Here is a 12,606-nt window from a genome sequence, read left to right as displayed (position 1 = left end):
AGTGTTATCTGCTACTTGGGGTGGAGTAAAGTACCTGGGGATCCAGTTGTTCTGTCCATAGATTTTTAAGCCTTCCTCTCATTTTCAGCTCTCAAGGGCCTCATTGCCACTTGCTGTGTCACTTGGGGCCTCCACATCCTAAACTTCACAGCTCTTGTGGGTAAGCTGGCTCCCTTCTCATCTCCCTGGTGCTTTCTGTTTGCAGCCTTTGCCATGCTAGGGCAGTTTACCATGTCACCATCCCCCCTCTGCTTCCCACGGTTGTTTAAAATTGCTCATCTGATGATATCTCTTCTCCAATTCTCTTTGTTCTTTAGACTATATACCTTTTTGATTTTTTAAATAACTAAATTGTAATTTTAGTGGAGTCTTAGGAGTAGAGAGAGGAACCAAAAGAGTATAGTAAATATGTCATGATGAATTGCAAGTGATATTAAAGATGTTCTAATTTGAAAGTAAAAACAATTTATCCAGCTGTTTAATAATTAATATCTTATAATAATGTTGAAATTATTGTACTTAGAAATTATAAGGAAAATGCTTGTAAAGGATGTCTTCTTTTCATATTTCACTTAGTAGATTCCACTTATGTTTACGAAATATTATTTGCAGATTCCAAAAAAACATTTTAAACATTTTATCTGTTATTTAAATAAGCTGTTAATTAGAGACATGATAGAAATAAAAGAAGGCTAAATTCTGAGATAAATTATTTTAAAAGAAGAATGCAGTGAGCAGGAAGGCACAAGAAGGTCTTTTTTCTAGTGATTCCATCGCCACACCCCCAGAGGATGAATGTTATATGATTGCCATTCCAAAGATGAGGAATCCAAGACTCTAAGAGACTGAGAGACTTGAGCAGGGCCTTCAGCTAGTAAGTAGGGGAGTCGAGATGGAAATCTGGGTCTGACCTCCGAACTTTCTCCAGTTGAACTATTTTCTACGTGGAAGGTATACCTGAACTTGGGGATCATTTATAAGCTAGATTATAACAAGGATCTGCCTGAATGTGAAGACAGTATCAGCACTGGGTGCTCAATGAGGATGTTTCACAGGCTAGGACATTTCTAAACAAGGATAATTGTAGGCAAGAGAAGTGGTCTTATCAGAGGTAGGACTCACCACTATGAAGAGTAAATAAGTCAAACTCGAGTGTCAGCCTTTTTGATGTGCAAATGGCTGAAGCAAGATAAAAAAAAACAACTGAAAGAGGATGAGGGCGAAAGACAGGGGGATTATTCCAATAAGTTACTGATTACAAATGAGACACTAGGAAACCAAACATGTATATATGTGGAAAATAAAGTATGTGACAATTTTTTTTCTCCGAAAAATTTAACGTTTAAACAATTTCGAAATTGCTCTACGAAATGTGAACAATTTTAAAAGTAAGCAATCCAGTGGGCTTTATAACCAACAAAGAGTAAGCCTCATGGACTTGTTTTTGCTAGACAGTCCTCCATTCTCAGGAGACGGGCTCTGCCTACAACCACATGGTTTGCTGACTCCCATGAGCTAGTGGTGCCACTGCCCAGCTTCTCTGGGGCCTAGGAGCCCACAGTGCCCTCCTTTTTCACAGGACTGTGGTGTAGCACTGATCCCCTCAGGCATTCCTTCTTCTCCCCAAATCTCCTGACGCCAACCTTCGTGAGAAAGTTATGACAGAAAGTTGTCGGGTTTAGTGTTATGGAGAAAGGCTGTGGCATGAAGATAGGTGAAAAGGTTTGAAAGTCTTTCCAAAAGTTTCTTATAAGACTTTATTTTTAAAAATAAAGAACAAATTATAGATTAGAATGTGATGTAGACACACACACAAAAAAGAGCTTTTTTTTTTTTTTTTTAAAGAAGATTGGCCCAAATACTAGAAACTATATGAGAGTATGATATTGAAATGTGGTATCTGACAACTTGTTCTCATTTGAATATCTGTTTCTTAAATGCTACTTTTGGTCAAAGGTGTTTTTATGTAATTGATACTGTATCTTCTGCTTGAATTATGGTTACTAAATGGTTTCTATATTTGATATTATGTACCAGCACATTTCTCTAAATCTCTTTGTTAAATCCATTTGTATATGAAAAATGCTAAAAGGTTTCTTTTGGATTATTGTCTCATGTGAGCTCATTTCAGATGCTTTGCATTCAGAACAGACCTCTGTTGGGACCCAAGCTGTCAACCAGTCCTAAAATTCCTAAGTTCCTGAGTTGCAGGTATGTCTGGTTCTAGAACAGCTTTTATAGGAAATTGCACAGGGAACATAAAATCACGGCATTAACTTTCATTGTACTTATGTATGTGTATATTGAGTAGTTGTTCTTTGTTTAGGATTGTAGATGATATTAACATGGAAATGAGTAAGGATGTCCTATTGATAATACCACAAAAACTGAATTATGTTGTAAAAAGTAAGACTTAATATGGCTCTTTATACATTTTAATTATATCTTATAGAAACATTATGTTCTTTCTTGTATACACGTTCTATTTTACAATAAATAGGTAAGAGTAGTATCATAATAAAAAAGAATGTAAAATACCATTTAAAAATTGATAATAAAATAGACGTTCATATACATGCCACCCTGGTTGAGAAACAGAACATTACGTGAACTGTATGTCTCTCCCAAATTGTATTTGCTCCCTTTACCCCCACCAAGAGATAACTTTCTCTTGATTTTTGTGTTAATCATTCCCTTTGCTTTTTTCTCTTCAGTTTCCCATTTGTATATGATTCTTAAGTAAATTAATTATTTTTGAAAAACTGGGTACCAAACACAAAATTAGATAAAGAAAAGTCAACATTATAATATATGACGAAAGCTCTCAGGAGGGGATAAGCTGAACAGTCTCTGAATCTCAGTTCACCTCATTGTCGCCGAGTGTTTACAAGAGCCCCTTCTGGGCAAGGTCATGAGTGAGTCCTGGAAAACGGTGGGGCTCACCATTCAGGGCTTCTGGCAGGGCTGTAGTGTAGACTAGGTATAGGATATGCAAAGGAAATGGGTGTTCATTGTTTTTCCTGCTAAGCTCATCATGACTTACACCCAGGTCTCAGAGCAGATCAAAGCAAAGAAGCTGAGCAGGGCTGAAATAGGTTCATTGGCTGCCCCAGAAAGCAGGGCATGGAGGACAGAGCAGAGACATGGTCAGTACAAAGAAAGAAGACTAAAGAACTGAGGGCAGGCTCACCTGAGCATTTGGTCCACCGTGCACATCCATTATCTGGGCATCTCCTCTCACCATCTTCTTGGGGACTTTTCAATGCCTCTCCTCGCTAATGATCTCCAGCCTCTGATATCTCGTTTCTTCTTTCTTGTTCTACCATTTCATCTTAGTAGATTATAACCTCCAGTAGATTCTCGAGAGTATATTCCAATGCTTGACTAATGTTTTGGCTACATATAGAATTGTAAGCTGAGGATCATTTTTCCTTCGGATTGAAAAAACAACAACATTCCTCCATTGTCTTTCATTGTTGTTATATCTGAATCCATTCTAATATTTGATCCTTTAGTATATGACTTATCCACTCCACTCTCCACCTTCCACACCCAAGTTTGTGGAATCTTCTCTGTTCTCAGTGTTTTGGAAATTTATAACCACGTGCCATGGTCGGGGTCTATTTTCATTCATCGTGCTATGTTCTAACTGGGCCCTTTCAATTTGGTCACTCATGTCCCTCGGGTCTAGAAAATTTTCTTGATCTCATTGACCATTTCCTCTCCTGCTCTCCTCTTCTCCCCACCCCCACTATTTCCTCTTGCTGGAACTTCTGTTGGTTGGATGTTGGATGTCCTGGTATAGTCCTCTAATTCTGTTATTTTTTCCTTTTCTATTATTTTTGCTTAACTGTATTATAGATTTTATCAACGCTGTTATCCAACCCTTCTATAGAGCTTTGCAGTTTATATCATGTTTTTACCTTTTGAGAGCTCTTTCTGTAGTCTCTGAATATTTTTTTTTCATGGAATCTTATTCCTACTTATTTCATGGTTACAACATTATATCTATTTGAGGATAATGAACTTGTGCAATTTTCATTTTCCTGACTTATATCTGTTTCCTCCAATTTGCATTTTTTTCCTATCTGTTCTGGTCTCTATATTTTTAATGCAAGAGGCTTTTTTTTGTTTTGTTTTTTGTTTTAACTGTCTGCTCATGATTAAAAGGACTTGGATTAAAAAGCCGATGAGAAACCTCGAGAATATGATGAGGCTTGTCACCTTTGAGCCTCACTGGAGGATGATCTGAGTGGCACGTTGGGGAATCCCTGTGGTCAGTACTCTTACGTATCTCCTCTTAGGCAGATTAGATTTTGGAGAGTAGAGTATAGCAATTTTCGCTGAAGAATAAGGGTATGGCTGCCAGCCTTCCTGGAGCCAAGTTCGTGAGTCCGTTCATTCAGTGGTCAGTAAACATATAATCACTTATTCCCCTGTTTTTTCTGGTCCTCAGACATGCCCAGTGTCTTTCTATCCAGAGACTATTTCACATTCCTAGAGAATTAACCTCTGGACATCTCCTCTAGAGGGTGAGACAGTTTCCTTAGTTCTTAGTGGCTTGGAGTGGAGAAATGACCCGAGGCAGTACTTCTCAAACTTTAATGAGCATACAAATCACTTAGGGATCTAATTACAATGTAGGCTCTGATTCAGTAGGTCTGGGTGGAGCCTGAGATGCTGCATATCTAACAAGCTTCAGGTAATGCTGCTGCTGCAGGTCCAAAGTAGGATCACTTGGAGTAGCAAGAACCTAGGGATCTAACTGCTTCCCCAATAGCTTTTCACCTAGTTCTTATTTTAGCTGTACTCGCCACAACCGAGTTCTAGAGCTTCCTGCTGCTGCCTCTTTCAAGGATTCTGCAGTGTACATGGGCCTAGTTCACAGCTTTGCCACCAATCACCTGAGGCACAGCCTTATCAGGTTGGCTGAGTCAGTTTCCATTGGCCCCTCTGCTTTGTGGCTTCTAAAATGTTGCTGTGGGTCTCTCTCCTTTTTCTCCTATCCTTGTGAGTTTATATCTTTAAAAAATATTTTTAGTTTCAGGGGCTTTCGGGAAGGGGCAAAATTAGACGTGTGTTCTGCCATATTTACCCTAACAATAACCACCTGCTAAAATATTTTCCTAAAGTTTCGTTATATCAGCATAAATAGAGCCTGACTTATGAGAAATAACTGTGCTATTTTAAGCCTCTAGTTCTTTGCACAAGGAGTATTCTCTTTTTCTCCTTTGTCTGCCTGTCAAACTCTTATGCAGTCTTCAAGACCCAGTGCTAATGGCTGGCCTCTGTGATGCCCCCTCGAATCCCCAAGCACTAAAGCCTGTGTATTCTCATGACTGTAACTCATAACCAGCTGTTTACACAGTATCTTTTAAAACAACTGTGTAAGCTCTTCAGGGCTAGGACTTGTACCTTTTGTAGCTCAGTGCCCAGCACTTATTAGGAGTGTATAGCTGTTTAACAATTGAATTAATTTCTGTGCATGTCTGTCTTACCCCTTTTTCTTCATTTTCTTTCTGCTCTCTTCATCTCTACTTCTGTTTGTTAAGAAGTCATTATATTTATTATCTATTCTATTATCCAGAAGAAATTCATGTCTTATATTTTTAATTTTAAAAGTAAATGGATGGAATAAGTAATACATCTCAATTTTTAAAAACTGCTTAATTCAATTAAAAAGATTTAAATATATAAACTACGTTTGATTTTTCTCTTCAGCTCTAAGGACTGTTAAAAGACAAACATTTCTTCAGCTCTAGATAAAGATATAATTCTTATCAACCAATGGACTTATCTGCTGAAGGAGTTTGAATCTAAATTATTTAAATAAATAATTTTCAGTTTTAATGGTAAAAAATAAAATATTTATAAAGTCTACATGTCTTTATTTATGTTTCTAGCCTAGAATATTCCTTTTTCAGAGTAAATGCACTGCTGTCAAAATTTAACCCAACAGTATGTTGCTAACCCCTTAATCTAGTCAGTGTGTGATTTAAATAATGGAATAAAGAAAAATACATAACCATATGATCAACATTCCTGTCTCAGTGTGAATTCCAGACATTGTCAGTTATTTTAATGTCTTGTAGTCCAAATAATTTTTCATTCTTTAAAAGAAACATAAAAATGCTCCTCAAATTGAAAATCTAGAAATAGTTGAATTATTTAACTAAAGCACATGTTTAAGTAGTAATTTAAAACTAAGAAGTTTTTACATTAAGCCACCATAAACATGCTATATTTTAATTGATTCAGTTGAAATTACACAGAATCTTGGCTTTTTTTGGTTGTTGTTGCTTAAATTGGCATTTTAGTATGATTTTTAATATATTGTTCACAAGTAGAAAATAAGTGGATTATTTTATTAATGTAGGATTCAGGAATTAGTAGGCTGGTGTTATAACATATTCAATGAAGATTTTGAACGTAAATTTTAGTTTGTAATTTCCTAAAACTCATTACTAGTCTAAAATTTTTTATTTTGCAATTCACTATTTTGCCGTTTTTATTAATAACAATCTCACTTGTCCTTTTTCTCTATGTATCTTTCAGAAATTGTGAATAATAGCACGAATACAAATGGGGACATTGATTCTGACTAATCTCTTCATCTTCATCTTCTTTGATAAGCAGGTATTGATTTCTGACTTTTGAAGATGGATGAAGGTGTAGAAATTTCAAGTGATGGAAACTCTCTGATCAAAGCAGTCCGTCAGAGCCGGCTTCGCCTCACAAGACTCCTGCTGGAAGGCGGTGCCTACATCAATGAGAGCAATGACCGTGGGGAAACGCCTTTGATGATTGCTTGTAAGACCAAACCTGTTGATCACCAGAGTGTCAGTAGAGCCAAAATGGTTAAATATCTGTTAGAAAACAACGCCGATCCCAACATACAAGACAAATCTGGGAAAACCGCTTTGATGCATGCTTGCTTAGAAAGAGCTGGTCCTGAAGTTGTCTCCTTGCTCCTAAAGAGTGGGGCAGACCTCAGCTTGCAAGACCATTCGAGTTACTCAGCCCTCGTTTATGCTATAAATTCCGAAGACAGAGAGACCCTTAAAGTTCTACTTAGTGCCTGCAAGGCAAAAGGGAAAGAAGTCATTATCATAACAACAGCAAAATCGCCTTCTGGCAGGCACACTACCCAACAGTACTTAAATATGCCTCCTGCAGATATAGATGAGTGTCACTCCCCAGCTGCCTGTGCCACGCCTTCAGAAATAAACATAAGAACAGCTTCATTGCTACTTTCACATTCTTCTGAAACTGAAATGACACCTTTTGGCTTTAAAGGTCTGGAGCCCTCAGGAAGCAGTGATGATACCTGGGACCCAGGCTCCCCTGTGAGGAAGCCGGCTGTGCCCCCTAATGGGCCCAAGCTACCCCAGGCTCCCCCCTGGATCAAGAGCCCCCCTTCATTAATGCACCAACACAGAGTGGCCTCTTTGCAAGAGGAGCTCCAGGATATTACTCCAGAGGAAGAATTATCCCACAAGACCAATGGGCTGGCACTTTCCAAGCGATTCATCACTAGGCACCAAAGTATTGACGTAAAAGACACGGCACATTTGCTAAGAGCCTTTGATCAGGCCAGCTCAAGAAAGATGTCATACGATGAAATAAATTATCAGTCATTTTTTTCAGAAGGAAATCAGCAATGCATCGAAATCCCTGTTGACCAGGACCCAGACTCTAACCAGACAATATTTGCTTCCACCTTAAAAAGTATTGTTCAAAAAAGAAACTCGGGAGCAAATCACTACAGCTCTGATTCCCAGCTCTCAGCTGGTCTAATCCCTACAACTTTAGAAGATGGCAAGGCACTTACGGGAAAGAAAAAGATCCTCTCACTATCACCTTCTTTGTTGTCAGGCTCCAAAGAACTGTTGGAGAATATCCCCCCAGCTCCCCTGAGCAGAAGAAATCATGCAGTTTTAGAAAGGCGTGGTTCAGGAGCGTTCCCTTTAGATCACAACGTGACCCAAACCAGACCAGGATTTCTGCCACCCTTAAATGTGAATCCCCCGCCTCCTGTCTCAGATATCAATGTCAACAAGATTTCCAGTCTTCTTTCTTGTGGTCAAAAAGTGCTTATGCCAACAGTTCCTATATTTCCTAAAGAACTCAAAAGTAAAAAAATGTTGTTAAGGAGACAGTCATTGCAAACAGAACAAATTAAGCAGTTAGTAAATTTTTAAGAGATGGCTAGAAAATACATTTTGTTCAAATGTCTGTATCAGAGGAATGTAGAACTAGAGAAGAAATCTCAAATGTTCATCCTTTTAAATCTTGTAATTGTTGAGTCTGTAACAGTTAGGGAGATCAACATGTACCATGTATCATACTAGGCACTTTGTATATGGATATACAAAGAATATATAGTTTCTGGTAAGGGAATTCTCTCAAAATTCAAGCCATTTTCTCTCAAAACTTCCAATATTTAACAACCTTCATATGGTCTAAGTTTTTAATTTAAACAAAAATTAGCAAAGAAAAGGTCACATGTGTTGGAGATAACTTTAAAATTTTTTTTCAGATTTGCCAAATATTTTATTAGGAAACATTGCTTTCAAATCAATTAATTTTAAATATTTCAAGTCAATAAATAAGATCGTAGTTTTCCATGATGCCAAAAGTGTAAAAGAAAACACTGACAGCTATAAAATGTTCAATGATCTATAAGCTTAAGCTAGTAAGGAAGAATGAGCTAATTCTTAAGAAATGTTGAATGCAGGTAGATGGAAATCTAATTAAATTTTTAATGGTCAACCATTATAGAAGGGGCAGCTAATATTCATGTTGCCAGCTTAATCAATGTCAAAATCGCAGATCAGTTTTACATGCTAGTAATAATCTATGCCAAGTGTTTGTGTGCTCTTTTTTGCTTTGTTTTGTTTTTTAAACAAACATTTAAACAAAAATGTTATTTTCTGGAATTCTTTATCCATATCCTTTAATTCTTGTTATTATTTTTTGAAGCCTATCCATAGGTAACCAATAATAACAAGATAATATAAAAGTTAAAAAGCATTCCACTTTACTTATATCAAATTATTGTCTTTCTAAGAACAACCAAAAAACCCTAAAAGTTTGGGATTTATTACAAATAGAAACTAAATGCTTGCTTCATTCTAGAAAAGAAAAACATTAGATTAGCTTAGGTTAGCTAAAATTAAGAAAGCCAGTACAAACTTAATTATAAAATGTACTAAATATTCAGTCAATATTAAACAATCTTTATTTCTGATATATAATTATTAGACATTTCTATAATAAAGATATACAAGGATAATTTCCTTAGTATGACATATTTCGATCATGTAGTATTTTAGGACCTGTGAATAATTTCTAACAAAATAAATGAATACCATGTTACTATCATAAAATATTATAAAATGACTATATCTTCTATGATTTCAAAATACAGTGTTTGTACAAAGAATCCTTATTTCAATCTAGCAGTTTACAACAAAGAATAAATCAGACTATACAAAACCTGAGTGTTTTGACAACTGTGATATACAATTTATTTCTTTGCCTTCTATCAGTAGAGAAGATCTTAACAATTGGCATGATGCTTTTCTTAGTAATTTGATATAAGCAAGTTGTAATGTAGACAGTAATTATTTAATTTTTGTGGCTTTTATTTGGAAAAAAATTGGAAGTTATCCATTTAATGTTTTGAAGAACATTAATTATATTAGAAATATTTTTTGACTCAGAACTTAGAATTGTACCTGATGTTTATAGGTAGCTAAACCCTTTTTTGCAAGTTTTAATATTGAGAAAAGTGCTTGGCTTTAAGTTATAAGGATACAGTTTGGAAGAATATGTAAATAGATTAGTTCATAAAAAAAATTGTATCAATAAAGATTTAAAATATAATTTTGATTGACTATCATTTGTATCTCAAACAAATACTATAAATATTTCAACATAATCTATCAAAATGGTATCAATAAAGATTTAAAATATAATTTTGATTATCACTGGTTTTTATCTCAAATACTAATGATAAATATTTCAACATAATCTCAAGAGAAATTGTGCCACATATGTTACTTGGAGTAAACAGAAAACTAAGAAAGAATAACTTTTGTTGATATTCTCATCTCAACATGGAAAAAAAATATTTAGTAAGATTAAAACTGTGTTGGCCATATTTGGAAGAGCTTTTAGTTATCTGTCAATCCTAAGAACACTGAGGGCTGAGGTTATTTGAGCCTGGTTGTAAAGCCATCCCATGAGACTTTTCACTCCAGTAAGTGGAATGTATCACTGGCAACCCAATGATAATTCACAGATGTTTGTGACAGGAATCATAGATGTATGTATGTTCAAAGTTTTTAAATTAGCTCTTGAATTTACAAAGTAGCAGCAGACTCTCACAGCCAATATTTCAATTAAAATTTTGAACTCATTACATTCTTTCACCCCAAGGAAGGGATAAAGAAGAAAAGGGCAATGACTAACTTTAATGAATGTTCACCAGTAGCAACCAAACCCAGAACAGCTCAGCTGCTAGATTTAGCCAGGCTGGTTCCATTCCTGGGCAGAAGCAAAGAAACAAAAGGCAGAAACATAGAAACAACAGAGCCTCCTTAGAAGGTAGGAGGCCGGTGAGCCTCTTCCAAGCCCTGCCTGTTTCCTCTCTACCCTGATTCTGGGAATGTTGGGGGTAGTTTTATTGTTTAAGTTTATTAAACGATTTAAAATATGAAGTAAAGTAGCAATTACTTGGGAGGGTCCTTTAAGAAACTGGTAGAATTGAGTAAAAAAAGTATCCTTTCTAAAGTTAAGAGTGCGGGGTAGGTCAAATATGTGGTGACAGAAATCTAACTATGAGAGGTAAACACATAGTGTAAATAAATATATATATGCCTTACTGTTAAAATGTATAGCTGAAACTTATTGGATTTCATTAACCAATATCACCATAATATAAACAAACAAACAAAGAGTGGGGAGATGAGTGAATTCAGGGGCAGGCAGATAGGGTTTTCATTTTTCTTTCCAAGTTAGTATAAAGTAGCAATATCAACTAATCACTGAGAAATAAAGCTATACCTGTCCTCTGTCCTATCCTGTTTGGGTCAGTGGCACCACCTGACCCTCTGTTACTCAAGCTAGAAATATATATGCTAGACTCTTCCCTCTCCCCAATCCTCCCCATTCAACAAATTTAAAATTTCTTACAAGTTCTTTCCTTTTAACTTTCCTCTGTCTCTTGAGCCTTTCCATCCCCTTTTGCTGTCACCTTAATTCAGGGCTTCATCTCCTTTCACTTCAAGAATTCCAAGTCTCTTCATGCCATTGTAATCACCTTTCTCACTCAAAACTGATAAAGCTTCCCTGCTTAAAATGGTGTGAGGACTCCCACAGCCTAAGAGAAAAGGAGCAAACAACGCAGAAGATGAATCTGGTCCCTGCTCAAACATCCTGCTGGTGCTTGACCAAACTTATTTGGAACAGGTCAGATCAAGCTCTTTCTCACCTAAGAGATCCTTTTATCATGTGCCTCTGCCTGAAAGGTACTTCCCTCTGTAAGTCTAACTGCTGAATCTCATTCATCATTCAAGATACAACTTAAGTGTTTTCTCTAAATTAGAACGGACTGCTCTCTTACCACAACCTGGTGCATTTAGTTCCATCATAGGAATTATAGCAAATAGCTAACTTATTGTTTACAGCTCTTTCTCTACTAGACTGTAAGATCTTTGTGGTAGGAATCATTTCTGAATTATTGACACAGCCTCACCACAAAAGATATTAATTAGATGCCTCCCCTCCTCCGTTATACAGAGTTCCTTACTGAGCCCTGAAGTCTTGTCATGTGTTTCCCTCATGAAAGACACGTGACTGGACAAATTATGGCCTCTGAACCAAAGGATGGTGGTTACAAAGAAGAGAAAGAAGCAATCACAGTGAAGAGTAAAAAAGTGATATTGATGTGGACACAGAACAAAGACCCTGAGCTCCTGCTGCTGAGGTCCCGAAAGTTCCTGGATCCCACCTTGCTTTTTTCCAGACCTGGTTGTCAGCTCGTCTTGGTTTCACTTATTCATTATACTCTCATTTTCTAGATATAGAAATTCTTTAGCATTACTATCCTCATCTTTCTTCTTAAAACTCATCTCTTTTCCTTGCATTGATTCACAAATTTATGATTATAAATCCATTGAAGCTTCCAATGAGGTAGGCTCACATCTTAAATTTCAAGGTGAAAGATAGCGCTTTTCTATATATTCACTAGGTACTTAATTTTTTTTTATTACAAGAAAAATATCCAAGACCCTAGCTCCAATAAACAAGTACATTAACAACCTGTTCCGAATAACTTTTAACAATTTCTCAATGGATAAATGAGTACATATCTGGCTAATTAGCAATTACATCACCCTTACTGAATTTTCAAAAGCTCTAATTTTTTGAATAATTGGATCCCATACCAAAGTCTCTTCTAGGGCTAGGGGTTGCTCTGCCAGGCTTGAAAAACAACACTTGAATGCTCTGGGGTCTCAACACCAAAATATTGGAGCCGAGAACCTGGCGGGAACAAATAGATGATACTTAACTTTTTACGTATTTCATGTCTGTGAAATT

General features: G+C 36.3%; 1 protein-coding gene across 11 annotated transcripts in view; it reads left to right on the top strand.

Moving 5' to 3' along the window:
- ANKRD34B (ankyrin repeat domain 34B) overlaps positions 1-9,890 on the top strand; it is a 13,391-nt gene extending 3,501 nt beyond the window's left edge. For 2 of the 11 annotated variants that reach the window (XM_015590322.2, XM_015590323.2), the window contains 4 exons: positions 89-160; positions 766-874; positions 2,122-2,211; positions 6,637-9,890. In XM_015590322.2, the coding sequence (XP_015445808.1) occupies positions 6,660-8,201 (1,542 nt within the window). In that variant the 5' untranslated portion in view covers positions 89-160; positions 766-874; positions 2,122-2,211; positions 6,637-6,659 and the 3' untranslated portion in view covers positions 8,202-9,890. Of the gene's footprint in view, positions 1-88; positions 161-765; positions 875-2,121; positions 2,212-6,633 lie in introns of all 11 variants that reach the window. The other 9 variants (XM_025047874.1, XM_025047873.1, XM_025047880.1 and 6 more) reach the window with 8 other exon arrangements.
- Positions 9,891-12,606: the final 2,716 nt, after the last annotated feature.

Source organism: Pteropus alecto, unplaced genomic scaffold, assembly GCF_000325575.1.
Source record: "Pteropus alecto unplaced genomic scaffold, ASM32557v1 scaffold20, whole genome shotgun sequence".
NCBI lineage: Eukaryota > Metazoa > Chordata > Mammalia > Chiroptera > Pteropodidae > Pteropus > Pteropus alecto.
The sequence above is the reverse complement of the archived record's forward strand: the minus strand, read 5'-3'. Positions and strand labels throughout refer to the sequence as shown.